The sequence below is a fragment of the Equus quagga genome, chromosome 20, assembly GCF_021613505.1.
Source record: "Equus quagga isolate Etosha38 chromosome 20, UCLA_HA_Equagga_1.0, whole genome shotgun sequence".
Taxonomy (NCBI): Eukaryota; Metazoa; Chordata; class Mammalia; order Perissodactyla; family Equidae; genus Equus; species Equus quagga.
This window is the reverse complement of record NC_060286.1, coordinates 2,122,741-2,146,981: the sequence shown is the minus strand read 5'-3', so window position 1 is coordinate 2,146,981 and position 24,241 is coordinate 2,122,741. Positions and strand designations below refer to the sequence as shown.

The following is a 24,241-nucleotide window of genomic DNA, read 5'->3' as shown; positions in this document are numbered from 1 at the left end:
GGGCATGCCCGGGGGCCGTGCGGGGCGGGGGGCGTGCGGGGCGGGGGTCGTGCCCGGGCACCGTGCGGGGCGGCTGCGTGCCCGTCGGGCCCCCAACCCCAGACACCGTTTCTCCTGCAGCCGAGCAGGCGGCAGCCGGGCTTCCCGGACGCCCAGAGCCCCGCGGCTGGCGGGCAGCGCCGGCCCTGCCGAAACTCTGGCCCAGGTGCCCCCTTCCAGAACCCCCTACGGCGCGCGGGGGGACCCCCGCTACCTGTCTGGCCCGCCGCTGAGGGCTCCTTGCCCGCACGTTGCAGTCGGCTCAGAGTTAGAGCGCCTCGGGTGGCGACCCGGCAGCCCTGGAGCCCAGCGGGACAGCGGCAGAGGCGAGGGACTCGGCGGGGCCTGGACGCGCGGGGGCGCGGCGAGCAGGGCTCTCCCCTCTCCGCCTCTGCTCGGAGGCGCCGGGGGCTCTGTAGGAAGCGGCCGGCGAGACGGGCTCCGTGTAGAACTCGGGGCAGTGGGGCCAGAGTCTCAAAGGCTCCCTGACGACAGAGTCCTTTGCTCTCAGCAGAGGCCAGAGTGTGTGCAGATCCTTGGAGAGTGACCAAAAGAGGGGCTGGTGGCTTTGAAGGCCTGGGGACAGAGGGCACTTGTCCGCCTGCTTTTAGATGCTTGGGGAGGCCAAGGTGCGGCCCCGAGGGCCTCGTCCGTCCACGAGCTACTGCTTACTGGCTGGCGGGACAGTCCACGCCTGGAGCCAGGAAGACTCCTTTCCTCACCAAAGCCGGGGCTCCGGCCTCCGCGGCGGCTCTGAGCACCTCCTGGCGCAGCTCCGCGAGGGTGTCTGGCACCTGCCTGGTGAATCCGCCTCGTGACTGAGGATTTGTCGAGGACCGTGCCCGCCTTAGGGCGACAGGCCTGGCTTTGTAGTCAGGAGGTTCCAGGTTCCATTCCTGCCGATGGCGGGGGGCGGGGCGGGGGGTCAGCGGTATGAACATAGCAGAGGAAAGTTTGGTGACATCTCTCAAAATCACAAACGCACGTGTCCTTGGACCTAGCAATTACACTTGTGAAAATGGACGTCCGGACAAGGGGGTTCGTGGCGGTATGTGAAACAGCAGGAGACTGGCAGCACCTAAATTCCCATCAGTCGTGGGCAAGGTGGATGACCTGTGGCTATTCCCTACAACAGACCTTAGAAAGAAGGAGGCGTGGACTGCGACAGAGCCCTCTTCAGTGATATTGTGGGGTGAAAAGGCAAGGTTGAGATTTTGTGCTTTTAAAAAGAGATGACTCCCTCTCTATGCACAAAATATGTATGGACAAGTTGCAAGGTTGTCCCTGGGCTGGTGACCTGGAGGGACAGTTGTAGGAGGGAGATGTTTTTCCTATAAGCTCCTTTGTAAAATCTGTTTTGTGCCATTTTTATATAAAATATATAAAATAAATGAAGTAAATTTAAATAAAATCCCTGTCCTTGATGGGCTGTGTGGCTTTGGGCAAGCCACTTACCTGCTCTGAGCCTCATCTGTGAAATCAGAGAAGGCTTCTGCCACAGCGAGAACCAGTGGATAAGAAGTGCTTTGTGCAGGACGTGGACGGACCAGGGACGGGGGAGTGGAGCTCCTGATCGTTCACTGATGTCGTTTGTCACCATCCGGAAGCCAGGGTGGGGAGATCAGCCCCAGCCGAGAGAGAGTGATCGGGAGACAGCACCGCTAGAGCAAGGACAGCCCTGCTCCCCTCGTGCCCTCGCGGCCCCCCAGGCACAGCATTGCTGATCTAGAGTTGCCGTCCCCCGCAGACGTGAGAATAGCTGAGACGACACTGTCCGCCAGAGGGCGTTGGCTGCTGCGTTACTTCCCTCTCATTTCTGGAAACTCTGCTTGGCCTGCCCGAACAGGACGGATCTGCCAGGGGAAATGTTTAAGATGACCTTTTCTTCCTTGCTATAGCCACATCTCTTATTGGTTGCTGTTAGGCCTGGGGGATTCCTAGTCACCAGAGGTGCTGCAGGAACCTGGGGATGGGGGGTTGTGTTTGTGTGTGCTTGTGTGTGCATGCATGGGCTTGCATGATGTACATGGGTGCACGCACACATGCATGGGTGTGGGGTGTATGCGTCTGTATGTCAGGGTGTGTGGTGTGTGTGAGCAAGCATGGACATGCATGGTGTATGTATGCATGCAAGTGTGCAGGACCCTGGGGGTGAGTTCCAGGTCAGTTAGCCTCTGCCTGGCGAGTAACTGCCCTGATATGGACCAGGCTGCCCCAGGCTTCTCTGCCCTGAGCAGTCAGGCTGTAGGTCCTATAATTGACATTTGCAGAATGTTTTACATTCCCAAATTCCTCCATCCCGCCCTGGACTACTGCCTCTCGCTGGTCCTGTTCCTCCGCCATTTCTCACCTCCCTGTGGCTTTATTAACCACCTCTCTCTAGACAGGAGAAGGAAGGAATCCCCAAGAGAATTACATGTCCCAAGTTCACCTGCACTAAATGCTCTTCCCTGCAGGATGACGTCCCCAGCCCCCAGTGGCTGGGACGCTTGATACGTTGTCAGTGCCCTCCGCCTCCACCTCCCCACTTGTAGTGAACACAGGGGCTGGAGGACACGTTCTCTCGGCAGCCCTCGGTGGCTCATGGGAGCTCACGGCTCCTGACTCTTGGCTTACATCTCCACGTCTGCAGCAACGCTGGTAGATTCCGAGGGGAACGAGAAGTGGTCTGTCCGCAGGATGCCTGGGTTTGCAGGTGTTTCTAGGCTGGGGAGAGTGCTGAGAATGGCCCCAAGTTCCGAAGCTTCAGCATATGACTCTTGCCATTGGCTGATGAGGAGTGGACTGGACAGCATTTAGGGTTTGAAAAAATGACAATAATGATATTAGCCACTCACACTCCGAGGCACATCCTGTGTCAGGCACTGTTCTGGGGGTTTGCATGCATTAACTCAGTTAATCCCCTGACTACAGAAGGTTAAATACCTCATTGGATATTACCTCTGTTTCACAGGTGGGGGAACCAAGGCACAGAGAGAAGTAATTCCCCCAAGGACACAGCGCTGGTAAGTGGCATAACTGGGAACAGAACTCAAGAAATTGCGCTCTGAAGCCCCAGGGGTTTGAAGCCAATCTATTCAGGCTCGCAGCCAGATGGGAGAAATCCCATTTTAAAGGTGAAGGAAGCTAGATTCCAAAATGGTCACAAAGCTTCCAGTTTCCTAGGATCTTTTCCAGAGTCCTGGTCAAGGAATGCCCCATTCAGAATAAGTATGAAAAGCAAAGCCCCTTGAATGTGTGCCCGAGTCGGGATTTGGGGGCACATCTGGAGGGTGCATGGCCCTTCCTGCTCAGGGGCCTGGGTCCCTGGGCAGTTTCTCTACAGGTGCACCTGAGACCACAGGAAGCCTCGGAGGCCTGCTGCACCTCTGTCAGCAGGAGAGGGGACAGCAGGAGGGGGCCTCGCTCGTCCCCCTGGGGCCTCCACTGCTGCAGGGGAGGGTTTGGCACAGCCAGCGGAAGCAGGCAGGAGGCCGCTGCAGCTCTTCTGGGACCCTGGCACCTGTTCCTTTTTATTTTATTATTGTTGTTATTTTTGAGGAAGATTGGCCCCGAGCTAACAACTGTGCCCATCTTCCTCTATTTTATACATGGGACACACGTCATGGCTTGATGAGCGGTGCCATCTCAGTGCCTGGGATCCGAACCCGCAAACCTCGGGCCGCCAAAATGGAGTATGTGAACTTATCTGCTCCGTCACCCGGCCGGCTCCATTTTAGTCAGTCCCTCAAACAGTCAGGTTTGCCAGCTTCCTGCTGTTTTTCCACTGAACTCTGCCTTTGGACGGGAGACGTAGAGCAGCCTCCAGCACACCCTGATGGTGAGAACCGCTGCCCATAAAAGCACCTTTCACAGCAGTAAATGCCCCTGCTTCTGAGGCTTCGAACCTGGAGTGATCCACAGGTTGCACCAGGTGGAGATGCGGGATAAAAGAAATCGGCCTGCTCAGAGCCCAGGGGGAGCTGACAGAGGAGGAGACTTTGACAAAGGTGAGACGGGCCGGGTTCTGAGACCCTGATGATTCCACAGCATGCCATGGGTGGGACAGGAGGTCACCTGGCCATCCAGGACACCACCTCATCCGATGATACCACTTCAAGCTCCTCCAGACACTGAGAGCCTAAAGAGAGGCAGCGAACCCTGATAAAGTGACTAGAGTTTGTCTTTGTAATAGGCCCAGTTTCCCCAACAGTGGGGATGGACATTGCCCAGACAGGGACCCCAGGATCTTACCCCTCTGGGCAAAGGATAGGACTGGAATTCCTAGCTCCCTTGAAGTTCGATGGAGCCATGCAACTTGCTTTGACCCGTGAAGTGTGAGCAGAAGGGACACGCTTCACTTTTGGTGGAAGCCACCTTCCTTTCCTCTGTTGTGGCAAACATCAATGCTCTAGTTGGTGGCAGCTGTGCCAGCCTGGGTTCCAGAGCGAGCTATGGGGAGCAGAGGCCCCCACTGACCTGATGGATGGGCAGCCCAGTGAGAAATAAGCCTTTGTGGTTTTAAGCCACTGAAATTTTGGGGGTGTCTGTTAATGGGGAATAATCTAACTTATGCTGACAGATTGATAAATTCCGGCTCATGCATCACTCGGCTAATGTGTTACCTCCCAAGCAAGAAAATTCATTAAGCTGATTAAAGTATACATAATTTCCAAAACTGGGTCTTGTGGCAGCCATTGCAAGCACCATTGCAAGCCAGTCGGGGGAGAAATTTGGGAAGTGGCTCTGAGCGTGATGAAACTCCATTGCCTATTCTGTCTGACTTAGAGGATTCCAGTAGGGAGGGGACCCAAGGACTGTGATGGGTCAGGTGCTTGTTCTTGGTTCTCTAACGAGTTGATGGAAACAGCTGCCTTTCACCCTCATCAATCAAAGACGCGGAAACACGTAACATCATAGACCACTTCAGTAAAAGGGGAGAAGCATGTCCCCTTAGTGTGTGGTTCTCACAGTTGGCTGCACGTTAGAATCACCTGGGAGCTTATGCCCGGGCCATGCACCGCATTCCCCAAGTCAGAGTCTTGGGGGTGGGCGGGCATCACCACTGGTAAAGCTCCCCGTGTGATCAACGTGCAGCCAAGCCGAGAACCACAGCCCTGAGGGCTCCTTTTCCTCCATGTTTCAGCTGATGTCTCGATGTGGTCATTCTGTAGAATTCTACTGCCTGCATATAACCTTGGGTGTTGCTGGAGCAGTTGTTGGAAAGACAAGGCCTGGAGAGTCACTGCGGTCTCCTAGTAGAGTGCTCACGTTGAGGGACTTGGAGCCTTAGACAGCCAGCCACGGTCCCCTCCAGCAGGATTTGGGGGTAGACAGATCTGGATTTGAGCGCCTGCCCTGCCTGTCCCTGTAACCATTCTGTGACCTGGGACAAGTTGCTTGACATCTCTGAGCCTCAGTTTCCCCATCTGCAGGGTGGGAATAATCTAATACCAACCTTACAGGCTTAGCACAATAGTCCCTGCATAACTGCTAGCTGTTTATTGTTTCTCCCGGTGACTTATCTTGAATGATGAGGTAGGTCAAGTAAGATAAATTTCATCTGCTGCTCTTACCCCAAGCCTACTCCTTCCCTGATGAATGGGACCCCAACTTCCCAAGCCAGAAACGTGGGGGACATTCTAGACTCTTCAGGCTCTCCCTTAATGCCCCGGTCCTGTCCATCACTAATCATGGTGCTGTTTCCCGCTAAGAATCTTGTCGCTCTGTCCAGTCCTCCCTATCCTCCTGCCATTCCCTTGAGCTCATGGGTTGTCTGAACTAACGCAGCAGCCCCTGGGAGGGACGGGGTCTCCCCAGCTCCACTTTGGCTCTTCTCTAACCCATTCCCCAAAATGTGGCCAAAGTGATCTTTCTAAAATATAAATGTCCCTACTAGACATTAAAACAAAATTTTAAGTTATAATAATTAAAACAGTGGGGGTGCTAGTACGTGACCAGACAGGTGTGTCAATGGAAAGAAAATAGGAAGTCCAGTAATAGACCTAAATACATAGAGGAAGATGGTATGTTAAAAAAGTGGCATTTCAAATCAGTGGAGGAAAGATAGATTATTCAGTAAACAGCAGAGGTACAACTGCATAGCCATCTTTGCACAGAGATAAAACTGGATCCATAGCTCATACTTTACACAAGGAATGATTCAAAGATATAAATGTAAAAATGTGAATCCATAAAAGTACTAGAGGAAAACATAGTCTCTCTACGGTGGAGAGGGTGTTTTAAAGTGTGATTCCAAACCCAGAAGCCAAAGAAGAAAAGATCAAGAAATTCAACTACATTAAAAAAATTCTCTATGGCAACAATCACCAGATGCAAAATCAAAAGACAAACTGGGAAAAATATTTGTGCCTCTTATCACAGACCAAGGTTAATTTCTTCTACAAATTATTAGGAAAAGACCAAGAACCTAGTAGTAAAATGGGCAAATACATGGTCAGACAGTTCAAAGGAAACGACAAAAGACCACTAAGCATGTAAAACTCTGCTCCACCTCACGTAAGTACCACAAATGCAAGTGAAAAGGACACACAGTGTCTTTCACTTACTAGATTGGAAAATGTAAAAAATTGGAGGATATAGGAATTGCTGAGAGTGTAGGAGATAAAGCACCCGCATCCGCTGCTGCTGGAAGGGAACCTGGTGGACGGTGACTCGGGAAAACTAGCAAACGGCTAGTGATGTCTGTGGGGGTCCCTGTCACATGTCCACTTGACGAGGCTGCAGGACCCAGTTTTTCATCAAACACTAATCTAGGTGTTGCTGTGGAGGTCTTTTGTGATGTGGCTACATCTATAATCTGCTGGCATCAAGTAAATGGTAATGGTAAATGGCATGGTATGGGGGGGCCCTCACCCAATCAGCGTGAAGGTCTTTAGAGCAAAAGCTGAGATTTCTGGGAGAAGGAGACATTCTGCGTCAAGACTGAAGCATCAGCTGGTGCCTGAGTCTCCTGCCTGCTGACCTGCCTGCGGGTGTCAGATTTGTCCGCCCCCACGACTAAGTCTTTAAAGTAAGTCTCTCTCTCGTATCTCTATCTCTGTCTCTGTCTCTATCTCTGTTTTGTCTCTGTCTCTATACCTCGGTCTACGTCCACACCTTCCTGGTGTTTCTCTGCAGGACGCTGACTGACACACTTCCCTTTACTCCAGCGCCCCACTTTCCCGCTTGGGGAACCCTGGCACCCATGTGCGATGGCCCCTGGACAACTTATTTCATCGTGGGCCTTGTCTGTAATCGAAAGAGTGAGGCAGTCGGGGCTGGATGAGAAGTCCCGTCAATTCCCACGGGAGCGCTGCGTAGCCGGGAGAAGTATGTGGCAGTGAGAGAGGGTGGTTTCCAAAACGGACTCAGTGAGAAAAGGAAAATAACATAGTGATGGGCAGTGTGCATAGGACGCTCTTTGGTGTGTGAAAAGGGAGAAAATATGTCAGTGTTTGTAAATGCATAAAATGTCTCTTGATGGGCACACAAGAAACTACCACTGAAGGCCTCCGGGCAGGGGCCTGGGGTGGGAGGGAGACTTCCCTCTTACGCCGTTTTGTTTCACAAAATAACCTTGTTTTTGGCCATATTGCTCGCAGCAAGGGCAGCTATGGTCCTTAAGGTGGAGTCCACGTTTTTTATCATGGTTTCCAAGGTCCTTTCTGACCCTGCCACTGCCTCCATCCTGTCCCTGCCTCTACCCCACCACTCCCCTTTCTCTGCATTCTCCATTCCAGTCGCAGATGTACTTCTTTCAGTTCTTTAAATTCACGCGCTCTCTCTGCCTCCCAATCTGGAATGCCCCTGAGGCTCCCTCCAAGAGTTCCTGCTTTTCCTGGGTGTTCCCCTTCTTCTGAGGGACCGGGGTGGCTTAGCTGGTGTTTGACTTCCCTCTGCTGTGAGCACGGCTTCCCCGGGGAACCCAAGGACCAGGGCCGCACTCTGCCCCGTGGCTTCCTCTGGGCTCTGGGGGCCAGGAGGAGTGCAGCAGTCCCTGTCACCCCTCCTGCCCTCCTGTGGATGCCCTGACCCCTGGGCTCAGAGTATTCAGGCTGAGAGACTGGAAGGCCCCCCAGGGGGCCTGCTGGGCAGCTCGGGTTTTCTCAGGTGGGCATAGGGAAAAGGCCTCGCTGTAGCTGGACTTCACTGACTGCCTCTGGAAGGAACTTGGCGCTGGCGCCCTGCAGGGCGGCCTCCGTCTCCAGACATCCAGCTGGTCAGCACCTGGTCCTCTGGAAATCCTTTTGTGCGAGCAAGACAGCAAGTGTGGGCCTGGCCCCTGAAGTCCTTTTTGGGGAGATGAGTTGGATGTGCACATTTTAGATGCATGCCTGGATCAGTGCAGTGACTGCAGGCGAACGGGGGTTTGGATTCTGTGTCTTAGGAGAGCAGAGGGGAGCAGGTCAGGAGGTGAAGCCGTCTGGACCCCAGGGCACAGGGACTGGAGAAGCATGGACGGTGTGTGCTCTCTGCCCCGGGACTGGATATGTGCATTTGGTGCCAGATGGAGGGAAACAATTTGTCATGTGTGTATTTTATTTCTCTCATCCACATTTGCTCTCTTTGTACATATTCCATCTTGGATGAGTAACAGGGTCATAGGTCGATGCCAAAAGGGATTCAGTCAGGTACAGGTACAGGAAATCCATGTCTAGCCTCTTCCCCGTGAACAGATCTGGGATAAGCGTAACAGAAAGCCAAGTGCTGAGGTCCGACTGGACAGATTTGACTTGGGGGTTTTGTAGGTTCATCTGACTTCACTCCTGAGCCTGTTAGAATTTTGTGGTATGGAAACGTGGAACCACCTCCCAAGGACACTGGAGCAAACAGGGACACCCAGTCCTGGCTGTGGTCCCCACGGGGGGTTTAACGGCAACCTCTCAGCCATCTCGAGTTCCAATAGCTCTGATGGGACCATCTCAGTCACTAAAGCTCCAATTTTGTTTCTCCTGGATTGAACTTAAAAAATTAAAACCTCAAAAAACTGTAGAACGCAGTATTTAAAAACAGGCACTCTGAGTCAGGCGTAAACACAAAGCTGTCTTCTTTTATAGAGTCTGAGTTTTATAAGGTTGCCAAAATGTTTCTCTATTGGTTTTAAAAATTGAAGCAGAAACCACTTCAGAGGGAAAAATATTCTGAGGAGGAAATTCTCAGACATTGAATCCCCTGGTTGACATCACAGAGAAGTCAGTGTCCGTGCACAAGAGCCCCTGGGCGAGGCTGGCTGGAGGGAGCTGCTGGGTCAGGTTGACGCCTGGGGGGACACTGTGGAAGAGCATTTGCTCCAGTGGAGCTCCTCAGTAATAACTGAGATGTCATTGCTTAAATTTTGCCCAAGTTTGCCATTTCCCAGTCACCCCCATATCCTGCTTTCTGTCCCTGTGTCTCATGTGTGGACGGACGCACAAACAGAGGAGCGCCCCATCCATCTGGGCCAGAAGCTGCGAGTGGGGAGTGCGGAGACCATGGCCTCAGGGCGCACTGGAAACAGTGCTCTATCGCTTGACCCTTGACCCGTTCCCAAAGACCAACCAGTCCCATTACCTTCTGGACCCTCCCCTTCCTTCCCTTCCAATGTGTCCCCTTTCTCAGCTATTTTTGTTTTCAGTTCTTAGAAGTGACTAGTGAACCAAGCACTTGCCATTCTTGGGCCAACTTCTAGGCATTCCTCAGACCCGATGGTCACTTTTCTGCTGTGTCACAGACGTTGTTGGCCTGCGTGAGCAGAGATCTTGGCATCAGGATTTGCATCGTCGCATCCTGAGGGCATCCTGCAGACAGATTTCACAGGCTGCCCCACAGCTTAGGGAGCCAGAACAGGCTACTTCAATGTGACAGAATCATTTTGTCTGTTGAATCTAGTACAATATTGGGGCTTGTAATTTTTTAATTTTTATTGTATTTTACAAAAGAATTTGACTATATGGCTTGGAAATAAACAGCCTCCACTACAAGTGAAATTCACAGATGGTTTGAGCAGCACTGTGTGAGCGAGGGCGTTCCAGAGCTAGTGTTGGGGATGCAGAGGCTGAAGTGCCCAGGGAAGGGGCGCTTTCCAAGCATTGCGATGTGTGGCTGGAAAGCAGAAGATGGAAGTGCTTGTAGAAGCCCGTGGGACGCTGTCTGTGAGATTGGTGCTGGGGTGCGATGTGCTAGCACTGCCCACTGGGAAAGGGGAAACGGACAAAGTGTGGGCTGCCGCCCTGTGCTTCTGGCTCCGCTGGGTCCACACTGACCACTCTGCATCTTTCTAGAGAAGGATTGGGTTCTAGTTATGGACGAGATTTCCACTGCCCCCAGCCATCCCCTCAAGCTCTGGGGACAGTCGGTCTCAGGCTGATTGGGAGTCAGGGCCACCGACAGACGCAGTGACTGTTTGAGGGACAAAGCCAAGGTCTTTCACACGAGTTTGGATCCTTTCTGTGTTGCCCCCTGGGCACCTTCTCACCAGCGTTGAGAGTATGAGTTGACAGTACCCATCTGTGCCCCTTCTGGACCCGCGTCAAACCCATTGCAGCCTCTTCCAAGGGTAGACTATCTGGGTGTTAATTATCCCCCTTTAATAAAGGAAATTAAGTCTCTTTTTGGGAGGGGACTGTTAGGGGAGTCGTAAAAGCTTCACTATATGAGTAACCTTCTCTCCAAGACCGAACATTCTACTACAAAGTTTGCTGGCAAAGAGCGACAGCTTTGCTGATGAAAATTGCTAACAGCCCAGCTTCAGGCCCCATGCCCAGCCCATTACGTTCCCTCTCTTTAACCTCACAGCTCTCACACTCACCCTCATTCCGCACATTCCGCACTTTTCTCTTGTGCACTTATCCCCTCCCCTTGGAATACTCTGAGTCACACACTGAGAGATAGCTCATTTGGGTTATGAGAATTTAACTTTAGGAGGAATTTCATTTAACATCTCAGCTTGCAAGGCATTTCTTCCTGTTTCCAGGGACCATTTTGGCCTCTGCATGTCTTTTGAACAGCTTGAGCCTGGTGAAGGAGAGTCGCCATGTGGTCATTGTTGCACTATCAAGTTGTGGTTGCCTCAGAGAAATCTTGGGTTCCCTATGTTTTGGTGGCAATAACCTCTGTATCCTATGTTTTCTTTTGTCTTCACTTTTTTTTTTTTGGATTAGAGGTTTAATTATATAAACTTTGAGTATCATAGGCCAAAAGACAAAACCAACCCACGGCTCAGAGAGGTTAAGTAACTTGCCCAACATCACATAGCCAGAGAATGCTGGAGCCAGAATTCAAACCCAGGTTGGTCTCTCCAGCCATATGCTTAACGGACATTATTTAGAATTTCTATTAATATATATTATATATCATACTGGAATTAGCAGTATTAGAATGAGATTCAAGCCATGTGTAGTTAAAACCCCAAAGCTCCAAGGAGGCTGCTGTCTCTTTAGCCATGGTTAAGGAGTGAAATATGATTTCGGAGGCACTTAGGGTGGAGAGCAAGCTATAACCGATATCGCCTGTAAGGTTAGCGTTGTATTTAGCAACATGCACCCAAGTCAGGTGACGCATTTATTGGCTACTCTGGACACACATCAAACTGTATCAATATTTATACCTCTCGCCCTTTTTGGCTCATGGTTGAAGACACAGTTTGCATAGAGTGGTTGGGTGGAACTCGTTTACAGGGGTGTCAGCCTCGCTATTCCTCGCCGGCCTGCTTCTAAGATTCAGTTCCTTTTTTCTAATCGATCATATTGACAAAAAGAAAAAAAGACACACACACCAGTGTTACAAAACCTTGTATTAATCATTTCCCTTCACTTTCAATATAACGTTGATATGAAATATAGCCATGATTTAGTTACATGGGAGGAAATGAGTAATAAATACACTGTAGCAAGTTTAAACCACAAGGGTGTTTCACTGGTAACAACATTTGAAAACTGTACACTTGCAAAGAAGAGCATCTTCAAACATTAGCGTATCCGTATATCAGGAAAGCTTTTACATGTAACAAACATGCTATTTCCATATTATGACAAATTTAAAAAATATGCATTGCTTGGCAACATGAACTAGGCAAAAATAGCTCTCTGTTCACTAACTTTATACAGGAAACAGGACGAAAGGCATGCATGTACGTAGGGGTGCCTGCACGGGGCATGCAACAAAAGGAAGCTTTTTAAAAGTCAGCTTACAGTAGGCATAAATACATGAGGGTTATATATTAATAAGGGAGGAAGTCTTCTGTTTGACATTATTAACATTTCTGTTTTCTTCCTATTCCTCCCAGAGGAATACACATTCACCTTTAAGGAAAGATAAAGGAATTACAAAAAAATAAAACTCACTTTGCAAACATCTCTGATGACTTGTAAAATAAAAAAACCCAACATTATTAGTGTTATCACAGCCCCATGTGCAAATTATCCTTCCGCAGGTCCTTCCTGTCGCAGGCACAGCCAAGCGCCTGGGTCAGGCTGCTTCCCTGTACCCAGGCTGGAGCCGCCTGCTGCAGACAACTCCAGAAGGCGAGTGAGGCGGGCGCCGGCTTCTCCGCCCCTTGCTGCCCTTCTGCTTGCATGCCCAGGCATTCAGCCCAGCGCAGGGCCGCAGCCCCGCTCGCGGTGAAATCTGGGTCTGGTGGGGGAATGGGCATCTACATACCCTGCCCGGGCAGTAGCTGCAAGAGGTGCAGGACAACAAGGACCCGGCGAAGGCTCCCGTTCCGTAAAAGGCAGCCAACGACACCTCAAAAGGAAACGTCGTTTCCCTCAGTGTCTCTTCAAACGAATGGGAGAGGGGCCCAGCTGTAGCTCCAATCCTGAGTACCAAAAAGGGAGCAGGGCTGCATGGGATTCGAGAGCTTGCTGCCACGGCCGCCCTCTGCAGGCAGACCCAGCAGCATCTATTTTGCTTGCTGGCCCTTGTTTAAAAAGTGAAACTTAAAAAGCATGTGGAAAAAAAATCTTATCAGCAGCAATGTTTCATTTCTTGCACACAGTTCATGTGTGTCTTCCTACTGTTTCCGGTAAGAAACCACTATGAATAAAAAGCACCAATAAAACATCAGACATGATAACAATATCGTAGAGCACTCTGTCCCTGGGACGGGGTAGAGGTGCCAGATACACACGGCTTAAATCAGAACAAGTGGGAAAACACATGTAGTGAAATATATTGTACTCTGAGATCTTTAACGTTTACTAGTTACTTAATATAAAACAGCTGCATCTGGGGTCGATGGGCAAATACAAAAAAAGGCACTGCTGCTCTATTTCTAACTACCCGACCGCACAGCCTCACGCATGCAACTGTTTGATTCTTTCATAAAGAAAGTTCTTTTGCTTTAGGATTTTTCAATTGAGCTGTATACCTGCAGTCAACACAGGACTCAAAACAAGGTGGGGACAAGCTCCTAAAATTTATCAGAACACTCAACTTAAAAAAACTTAAAGCACTGAGAGCAAAACACAACTAAGTAGATAAATCTATACACGGTCAATGAAAAATAAGCTTTTCTTTTGTTTTAAAAAAAGAATTATGTTGTTATTAATAACAGACTTTATCATGGTTACCAGCCATAGCAAGTTAATAAGTAACATATCCAAAATAATCTCTCTAATAATCAGATAACCATTGTTTCTATATTCAATGAAGGAATAAATAGAAATTCAGATTTGCAAATACTTTAAGGTATTCGTCCTTTTAAAGGATTCATGCTAACGTGATTGTGTTCACAATCTGTTTTGAACAGCCCGAGTCTTTGTGGACATATCTATTTTGCAGCAGATCTGAATGCGTTCTCATCTCTCTGTGAGATATGTAACACCATTGCTTTTTCTTCTATTAACTTTCTCAGCATCCAAAAAACACCTTCGCAAACCCTCTGCTCTTACCTTTGCCCTTCAACCTCTTTGTCCCGTTCTTCCCGCCTCATAGGTGATCGTCCATCCCAACACATTCCCCAAGTAACACTCAGCTGGTTTAGAGAAAGGGTGTGGACAGTGAATGTTAATGGCACTTGGTTAAAAAAAAACCAACTAAGAACTGTTGCCTCCTTCTGCACGTGGATTTGCATCTTTAGAATGCAGGCGCCCAGAGAGGCCTCTTTATGCGATGCCTGGCACCGCAGGCTCCAGTCTTCCCTGCTTGCTAACGGCTCTCTGCAGTGAGACGCACCCACCTTTTTAGACCTTAAAGAAACTTCAAAAGCCTTGTTACAATGTCCAGTGCTGCGTTGGGTGTACATTTTTAATCTTCAAGGTAAAAGAAAGTTGCTTGGATTTCATTAAGGCCTTTTAAATCTGTATTTACTTCATAAAACAAAAAAAAATAAGTGTGCGGTGATTTTCATGGTCTGATCTCTTCAATTTCGACTCTGTCTTCACTAAACAAAAAAATGGCACTAGATTCACCCATTTAATAAACAGACCTTATACCATCTCCCTGCTCTCACCTCTGACAGAGCATTCACGCAACCCAATTCTCCAGTGCAGAGCACAACTCCTCTTTGATTTCCTCTAAACCCTCCATTGTGTCTAATTCTGAAACATAATCTTTCTTGCCCTTAAGAAACAGAGCTGTTACTTTGTGGTAGCGAAGTCTGTGAATCTCTCACTATGTAACTAGGGTTACATCCCTTCCGTGTGGATGGATGGATCAGCCAACACCACAGCCAATCCCCGACAATACCATGTGGACAGAACCGTCCTTTCCATCCTGAACTTGACCCTTCACACATCTTCTTTCGCTGCCCACCTGGGCCGCGCATCTCCTCGCAGCTCTCTCTGCCACTTGCTGATGTGTTTATACACCATTGCTGGGCCCTGCTCTCCTCCTCGTCCTCGGCAGGGAGCCAGCCAAGGGGGTACAGCCCCCAGGCTCAGGTTCCCACAGCAACTGCACTGCGTGTTTTGAGCTCCTTCTCTGAAGGGTATTAAGGCCTCTTGCAAGGGAAAAACGTGGGTCCTTGCCTTTCTCCTCCTGCGGTCCTTATCCCAGCTGTGCGTGGGGGCGAGGCTGTGGCGGCTGGGATGAAGCCCATGGTAGGCGAGGAGGAGGGGAGGCCTCTGGGTGAGAAGCACATCCAGCACAGAAAGGGGCTGCGGCATTCTCTTAGGATCTCTAGGTGACCAGAGAGCAAACCCCTAACTGACTACACGGTGCTGTCTCCTTGTGCCCTCACCAGTGCTCTGCCCGTCCAGCCACATCCTTGTCCTTCAAGTCCACCTGCACGCTCCGCCCCCCCGAGGTGAACGCCGGTCGGCCTGCGTCTCCCCGGGAAGCAGAGCTTGGCAGCCATTTGGAAAGACAACCCTGCTGCTAGTAGAAAAATAGAAGAAAAAAAGAATCCATATCAACAAATCCTTTACAAAAACCATAGTAGGAAGAGAAGTTCTATCCAAACTCTTTAGACATTATGTACCCTTTAAAATTGTTTTGTAAACAATACACAAATCAAAGTTTATCCGAAATTGTGTCAGAGGGACTTTCTCCCCTCTCCCCTGTTGCCACATGGCCTCTCGTGCGCTCGGCTCCAGGCAGGGGCCTCTAGGAAACCCAACTGGGGGGCAGAAGAGGGGAGCCGCCATCTTGCTTTGGTCGCACGTATCCATGACTTCCTCCTGGGGCCTGACTGCAGGTGGAGCGGTCTAGAAGGCTCCAGGGCTGGGCTCTGCTTCTCTGCTGTGTCTCTCTCTCCTCGTTCACGGTAGTAGTCTGTTTTTGCCTCTTTCCATCCAGGAAGCCACCTGTATCCCCTCCACCCCCTCCCAGTCTCAGGTTTCCTTAGAGACCCCACCCCACCCCACACCAAGCCATCCCACAACAGAAACAAATGACAAAATAACCAAGCCCAGGTCTACTGATATGTTTACAAGGACGACCTACGCTCTCACAAAATCAAAATGGGAGAGGGACCAGGGAAAAGGCTGCGAAGTATCTGGAGGACTCCGTGCAGCCCCGCAGACAGCTGGCACTGGGCCCACAGCAGTCGATTTCACGGCCAGCGCAGTCGCTCGCATCTTCAGCTTCTAGATTGTGGAGGTCCGGTCAACCCCGTCTGTGAGAGAAAGAAGCACATGTGGGCACGGGGGAGTAAAAAGCTCCGTTCGTGCCTACCTACCCCAATGCCACGCAGCTGGGCCTCCCAGCCTCAGAGGCCAGGTGGGGGCTAAATCCATTCATTCATTCACTCATTTGTTCACTCGTTCACCTCTACCCACTCAACATCTGGGGAACAGCTATTTCTGCCAGGAGCCACAACGAGCCTGGGAACCAAGATTTAAAGACCTAATCCTCACCCACCAGGCACTCACAGCATAGTCAGGACACAGCCATGGCAACCCCCATGACAGAGGAGTGATAATTCCATAATGGAGTATGTACCGGGCACAGCAGGAATATGGAGAAAGGAATGTTTAAGTCACCCCTGGAAGTCAAGGACAGTTTCACAGAGAAAGAAAAAGAGCTTTGTAAGATGGTGCTGTAGGAGAAGAGAGGTGGCATGAAAGCATGAGCGTGGGGAGCGCACACAGCTCACGCATGGGTGTGGTGCTGGTCATCAGCAGTGGGGCTGGCGTTGGGCTGGAAGTTTAGGGTGAAGGATGGAGGAATAGAGGAGTGGTAGCAGACGTGGCTCAAGAGCCAGGGGGGCTGCAATAGACATGCAGGTGGATGTGTCTAGCTCACATCCCTTCTTTGTGAGCATCTCCCCCTCACCCTGAGTCCCCGCTGAAAGACTGGGGATGAGGTACCTATGACTCGGATCCATGGTTCCCACTGATCAGACCAGGAGGATGCATCCAACCCAAATTCATCCAGATTCTCTGTCTCAAGAATTTGACTGGGGGCAGTGACACCATAGTTAGATGTTGTGGGCGCTTGGAACTGAAAGATACTGCAGAAGTGGGAGAGTGCTGAGGCCACCCAGGCTATGCCATGTCTATATTATGGGGAGTCAGCGAAACCAGGCTATAGAGAAAGTGGGGGGCATGCATATCAGAGGCCATGAGTGAGACAGACAGCAGGGGGAGCTGATGGTTGCCCGGCCCCTTTGGTTGTCTGCTGACCATAGGAGAGCCCTCAGGACCAGACCACAAGAGTCCTGTGTACCGTGGACGGGAGCTTGGACACAGGCACCTGGGGAACTAAGAGCAGTAGACTAACCAGATCTGATTCTAGAACTGTTTCTCTGCCAGGTGTGTCACATGACCTGAGGAAGGATAAGGCTGGTGGCAACAGGACCCCTACAGTGGTCCACGCTAGGGCTGAGAAGGGCTTATCCCATCAGCAGAGAGGGGCACGGATTAGCCAGCGTAGGAGGGAGAAGTAACTGTGTTCACTGACTACTAAATGAAGGCCAGGGAGAGATGCAGGATGCCTCCTTGGTTTTGCTGATATCCAGATGTGCACAGATGGGTCCTGTCTAAGCCTGGATGTCACTGCCTGCTCTACCACACAGAGCGTCTCCATTCAGTAGGCAGAACTCAGGGATGAGAAGGGAGTGGCAGAGTGTTGGGGGGGGGGTGGCAGGAGGACCTAGGTGACATGGAGCAGTGCTGAGTCCACTGCCGTGTCCCCTGGCCTCCTCATGGGCGGGGCCCGGCCAGCGTCTCACCAGCAGGGACTTGGAGGAGAAACGTTTCTTTCACTGAAATTTTTACTGAGATCATTGTAGATTCACAGGAAGTTGTAGGAAATAGCACCAGGTTTCCCCCAATGTAACATTTTGCAAAACTATAATCTTACCACCAAGATACTGATGTTGATACAATCCCCTGATCTTATGTGGATTTCCCCAGTTTTACGTGCGCGTGCGGGAGTGTGTGTAAAGTTCTACTCAATTTTTGGAGAGGTTCTAAAGTAGGGAAGCAGATGGGCCCTGAGCGCGTTTCTGGTATCCGATCATCAATCCTAGCGGCCCCCAGATGTGAATTTACAATCCATAACCTCTCCCCGAGCCCCGCGGGTGTCAGCGTGAGCCTCCCGGGGGCTCTGCAGTGGTAACTGGCTGTGGGAACAGTGAGCTGTGTGCGCGTGCACACAGGGGCGCGCGTAGGGGGAGAACAGCGAACTGCGTGCGCGTGCACACAGGGGCGCGCATGGGGAGGAGAACAGCGAACTGCGTGCGCGTGCACACAGGGGCGCGCGTGGGGGGAGAACAGCGAGCTGTGTGTGGGGGGGCTGTAGAAGTGCAGTGCACAGTCTTGCTGGGACTCACGGGCCCACTCATTGATGTCAACCCTTCGTAGCTGCGGAAGAGGGGAGCTGGAAACATGAAAATCTCAACTAAGGCAACCCCAAGTCACATTTTCACAGACTCCTAACCCCATACCTCATCCTCCAAGTGTGATGGTATTCATCTGCAGGGAAATGACCAATAGATAAGTCCAGACTGATCATTTACAGTTGTGCAAGCTGTGCACTGAACAACTCCAGAGGGTGCCAATCACATGCAGCCATCATAGGTTCTATAGTTATTAGGACAAATTTCAAATAAATTGCAGAACAGCATCTTGAGAAAGCGGAGCCTTTTTCTAATTTGCACAAAGTCTCCATATTGGCTAGAAGTGGGGCTGTAAGTCGTGAGAAAGACTAAAGAGAACAGGTGAGAAGGAATGGTAAGGGGATCGTGTGAAACGTGACCCCAGAACGGCCGAGAGTGGGCCGTGCGTCCCTCTTCACGGTGCGGCTCACTGCAGACTCCGTTCTGCTGGGAGGAGCCTCGCTTGTGTAGCCGGGGATCTTTCTGCCCGTTTAACCCTCCGCAGGAGGAGGATGACGGCCAGGCTTGGTGCTGGGTTTTCCTGAACACCCGGGGCTGCCGGTCAGGAGCAAGCCCAGCTGAGCCAGAGGAAAGCCGTAAATAAGGGCTCACAAACCAAGATGGCAGAGGCAGCCCAGCCCCTGGCTTCCGGTGGGTCTGTCAGGGGGCCGGGGCGACCGGGAGGAGAGGTGGCAAGGGAAGGCCAGAGAGAAAAGGAGCTGAGACGCGCAGGAGGAGGCGGCGGCAGACTGAGCAGACACTGAGAGGGCCTGGGGCCCGACCAGCCGCCTGGAATGGCCACGCTGGGCCCTGGTGTCCCGGGACCTCGGACGGCTCCCCGTGCTGCCCTGAGGCCCAGGCGGACGGGCCTCTTCTACTCTGCTTCCCCCTCCCGAGTCCTCGTCCTCCTGCAGGATGGCTTAACTCATGGGCATTCCGTCCCCAGCAGGGCCATCTTCCCTGGCACCCGGAAGGGGTCAGCGAGCAAAGAGGTGCCGTCCTAGTGGGAGGGCACCGCCAGGGTGCCCAACCCGGCCACCCTCAACTTAATCTGCATTCTCTGCACGGGAACTGCTTCGAGGCTTCACTCCAGAGGGGCTTGCTGAGAAAAACACAGCAAACAAGGGTGTAGCAGAGTAGCAAGATGAGAACGTTAGCAAAAACATCAGTTCAGAGAGGTTTTCTGTAAAAATAGAAGAATGAGCTAAAAAACGGTCTTTTCAATGAAAACCTCCCTTTAAAAAAGAGCATTTGGCATTCCTGCTGCTAGTGACGATAATGTTAGTACTTGACGGTAGGCGCGTGCACCATGCCCACTGTCCGAGCTTTATGGAGCCCTGGGGCAAAGGGCAGCTCTCCTGGCTCACTCTCCTCCCACAACCACTGGCAGCGGGAGGGCACGGGGGCTGCCTGCAGCGGGCGGAGCTCGGCCTGATGACTCAGGGTCTGGGGGGCTTCCCTTTTAAAAAATTGAGACATAATTCACATACACAAATTTCACCATTCAGTGGTTTTAGGAAATTCACATCGCTACTATCTAATTCTAGAATATTTTCATCACCCCCAAGAGAAATCTGGTTCCCAGCGGCAGCCACCCTCCACGCCCCGCCCTCACCTATACCTTCTGCTCGACAGGCTTGCCTCTTCTGGACAATTCTCAAGCTCATGATTGGATCATACACTGCCTGGTCTTAAAGTCTGGCTTCTTTCACTTACTATAATGTTTTCAAGGTTCATCCGTCTTGTAGCACGCGTCAGTATTTCCTTCCTTTTTAAGGCTGACTGAAATTCCAGTGCACAGCTATAGTACGTTTTGTTCATCCGTAGATGGATCTTTGGGTTGTTTCCCATTATGCATCAGGTTATGGGTGTGCTGACCCAATCTCCTCAGTTAGCTGGAGAAGAGCAGCTGGTAGCACCTGGCCCCGGAGTACTAAGGATGGCGCAATGATGCTGCGAAGCTTTTAGGATCTGAGTGGCCAAAGGAAAGGGCAGTGTTTGCAAATGGGGTTCCTGGAACCCCAGGGAGGTCATGGAAGGAGCTGGGCGCTCCTGCCACCATTTGGTCAGCAGGCCCAGGACGCCCTGGCTCGCTCCCTTCTGTACCGAGGTGTGGAGAATGCTGCACGTGAGGTCAGCGGGTACCGCCCTGGCTCTCCACTCTGCTCCATGAAGAGCATTGACCTGTCTCATATTTGCTTTCAGGATAAGACTGTGTTTCAGAGACTAAAAACCTACAAGTCCCTGGTCAGGAGGACAGAGCTCTCTGGAGCAGCAGTGGGCGGCCGTTCCCCCAGGCGGCCAGAGCTCCAGGGGTGTGGGGGCCTCTCTGGAGGGTGAGCGTGCCCAGCCTGGAGATGGCTGCCGGCTCCCGGGATGGGGCACAGGAGGCCTCTCTGGGTGCCCGGGACTCAGCCTCCTGGAGGTTGGCAGGAAGGGATGGACCTCTCTCCTCCATCAGCCAAACTTCCCAGGGCCGGCGGTGAGTCCAACCTGGAGGGAGGTGCCCGCGGGCTGCTGTGCCCACACCAGCCACCAGGCTCCAGGCCCGAGGGAGCCATCTGGAGCAGGGAGACAGAAAAACAAGCGGGGATCTTTGTTTCAAAAATTCTGTTTGGAGAGCATGCTGGGATACGACGCTTGGACCAGGTTGGGAACTCGGGTGCTGAGAAGGAAGGAACCCAGCGCGGTGGGGGATGTGTCCACAGCTCCCGGCTCGGGCTCCTGACTCCCGGCCTCAGCTCCAGGTCCCTGACCACCCAGGAGCCAGTGCTGTGGGTCCCCCAGGGTGGGGTGGTGGGATGAGGGTCCACCAGCACCCGAGGCCACTCTCTCTCTGTCACCTGCCCACTCCTCCTTGTGCCCTTCTCACCCCCCCGAGTGTAGACAGCAGATGGCCGGTAGTCCTCCCGGGTGTGCAGTAACGCGCTGGAGGACACACTTACCTCCCAGGGCATGCTCGGTCATACTGAGGCACAAGGACTCCAGCCTGTTGTTGATGTCAGGTTCAGTCACGGGAAGCTGGAATTCTGCAGGGGACAAAGGGTTATATTGGTGACAGGGTCTCTAAGAACAAGGAGAAAGTCTGCTTGGTGCCACCTGGCCCCACCTGCCAGGGTGGGAGGACTCAGGGAACCTGTCAGGCCAGCACAGAGGGTTACACTCAGGTTCAGCTAACCTCTGAGGTCTGTTAGACACACAGAGGCTGCTGTGAACATGGGTAGCTGGAAGAAAACCCAGTGACTAAAAATAGCTGGTCATAGTCATAGTCTGTCAGCCCTCTGCTCAGAACCCTCCAGCAGCTTCCCATCAGAGTAAAAGCCACCCCTGCCATGGTCTGCAAAGGCCCCACGCGATCTGGCCTCTTGCTACGTCTCTGTCCTTGTACAGCTGTGCCCTCCCTTCACTCTATCCCAGGGCCTCTGCTACCCTAGGGCCTTTGCACTGCTGCTCCCTCTGTCCAGAATGCTGGTCCCTAGACGTTTCCATGGCTTGCTCTCTCCCTGCCTGCATGTCTCTGGCTCTACTGTCTCCTTATAAAGGACTTTCTGTTCACTGTATGTGAACAGAACCTCTCCCCCATGCCTTTCCTCTGCTTTCTCTTTCTTCGTAGCTGTCACCAACAGCTGACGTATTATGTATTTATCTGCTGCCTCCTGCATTGAGCGTCTGCTTCACTGGAGCAGGACGTGGCTCTGTTCCTGTGCCTAGAACCGGGCCTGGCGCAGGAACCATAGCACGGCAAGCGCCTCTTCTGAGTCCAAGACTGTGTCGGGTGCCCCGTTCCCAAGCGGGGCTCAGATAGGCTCAGTGACTCGTCAAGTCTGCCGGCTAACAGGGAGCTGAGACAAGAGCCCACAATGCTGACTCCAGGGGCGCTGCTTGCCCGCAGTGCAGGCGGGTGCCAGTTGACCCTCTCAGCCCCAGGCGCTCAGAAGGAAGGGCCAAGGCGCCTGCTCTGCATGTTCCACTGCCCATGGCAGTGCTGTGTGCATTCTAACCCTGATGCCCTCTACCAGCTGGCCTCCCTCTCTCTCCAGGCTCCAGCCCCGCCTCCTGTGAGTGGGATGCAGCCCTGGACCTCCTCCTCTGCTCTGCTGGGCCCTCACAGTCAGCACCCCCTTGTCCCTCGCCCTGCGGGGCTCCTGAACATCCACAAGAGCCTGGAGGCACCTTGCAGACAGCAGCAGTGCTTGCATACACTGCTGAGTCTCCAGGAGACCTGGCCACGGCCTTCTGCACACCTCACACATGTCCACTGAGGGATGGAAACGACAGAGCAAGAACTAGGAGGATATCTGACAGCTGAGAATCTGAACCCCTACATGGGCAGCAGAAGAAGACTCAGTGCCGAGTGCCTGGGTGCTCCCAGCGTCGCCGTGGTCTTCGTGGTGACCTTGGGGAGCTGCAGCCTTTGTTGGCCTCAGCTCTTCCACCTGTCAAGCGGTGAGAGGGCTGTGGCCCAGACTCAGGCCACTTCCTTGCTCCTTCACGTCTCCCCGGGGGGCACTGTGGCCAGAGTGGGGAGGGCATTAAAAATGCAGTTGGCGGTTTGGTGGGCTAGGAAGTTGAAACCAACGGCTAAACCACAGTATTTGTTTCCCTCGGTCAGCTATGCATTTAGGTCTCTGCAGTCTGTGTCCGCATTATAGCTAATTCAGAGGCACATGTTGTTTCCGTTACTTAAAATTCTCAAAGAAAAGGTTGGCAAGTGGATCAATATGAAAAGTGCTGGGGAGCAGATAGGGTTCTTTCTGACCCAAGTTCTGGCATCGATGGATCTGGAAGACACCTGCACCAACTCCTGAGAGGGCAGAGGCCAGTCAGGCCTCTAGGAGCTGGAGCCAGGCAGAAAGGAAGGGTCTCGCCCACCCCACCCACTGTTTCCCTCAGAGTAGGGTCGGAGCAATTAGACAATCCAGAGAGAAGAGTATTTTAGTATTTTCATCCATTCATGTGAAAATCATATGCATGCAAAAATTAGCAGCCTTCAGGGTGTGAAATCTGTAAAATAGAAACACAATTTTATATATAGCTAGTTAGCAAATATGAAAAAAAAAACCCCTCAGCAATTATAGCCATCCATATGCTCATTGTAAAATTTAGTTTACTCTCTAGCACTCCCCTTTAAACAAACACTGTGGAGAGATTTGGATAAATAAAGATGCTCGACATTTGGAGAGAGAAGTGTTTCAGCTGCAGGATTTCTTGCCAACACGCAGCAAAAAGCCATTTTCCAAGCCTGGGATTGCATGTTCCAAAAAGGGGGCTGCAAAAGGCGGGGCTCTCCACTCCAGAATCACCAACCTCCGTGGCTGCTCTTTTAGGGTGAAAGTTGGCGTGCTTGCTTTTGATCCTCCAGCTCTTCTCTCGGGTGCAATGGGGAGTCGTAACCCCCACCACTCTCAGAGCGGCACTGAGAAATTCTAGTCTTGCGAGAAGCCCATATGTTCACACTCCAGAGTTTCCTAATAGTGTGACTTTTTAATTGTGTATTTGATAAAAACAGATCTGTGGCATCTCCCCCACACACAAGACAGAGGGAGACCAGCTGGATGGATAACAGCTTCCATCTCAGCCAAGAAGCCCTCAGCCACGTGTAGCTTGGTGGGCAGAGCTCTTAAAGCCTCAGAGAGGCACTTGGGCAGCTCCTGCTATGGCTGCTGCTGACCGCAGGGCTCCCTGCGTTCATCTGGGGCCCCAGCTGTAACTGGCCAGGCAGATGTAGTTTCGAATCTTCAGTGAGGCAAAAAGGAAAGACTCGGAGATTCTCTGCTGTTGCTTAAAGCAGGCTCATTCCTTAGCTCAGACGACATCTCTGAGTACAAGAAATCCCCCCACTATCAGACCCTCCCAGTGATCTCTGAGTACTAGAAACACGCCCACGAGCAGGTCATCCCAGTGATCTCTGAGTACTAGAAATCCCCCACTACCTGACCATCCCAGTGATCTCTGAGTACTCGCAATCTCCCACTACCGGAC

General features: G+C 51.8%; 1 protein-coding gene across 6 annotated transcripts in view; it reads right to left on the bottom strand.

Moving 5' to 3' along the window:
- Positions 1 to 11,775: 11,775 nt before the first annotated feature.
- SAMD4A (sterile alpha motif domain containing 4A) overlaps positions 11,776 to 24,241 on the bottom strand; it is a 202,553-nt gene continuing 190,087 nt past the window's right edge. For 4 of the 6 annotated variants that reach the window (XR_006886388.1, XR_006886390.1, XR_006886389.1 and 1 more), the window contains 3 exons: positions 21,205 to 21,288; positions 19,976 to 20,820; positions 11,776 to 16,054 (listed from right to left, as the gene is read on the bottom strand). Coding sequence is in view for 2 of the 6 variants with exons in the window: in XM_046647862.1 (XP_046503818.1) it covers positions 16,026 to 16,054; positions 21,205 to 21,288 (113 nt within the window). In the remaining 4 variants the exon portion in view is untranslated. The remainder of the gene's footprint in view (positions 16,055 to 19,975; positions 20,821 to 21,204; positions 21,289 to 24,241) is intronic. The other 2 variants (XM_046647862.1, XM_046647863.1) reach the window with 1 other exon arrangement.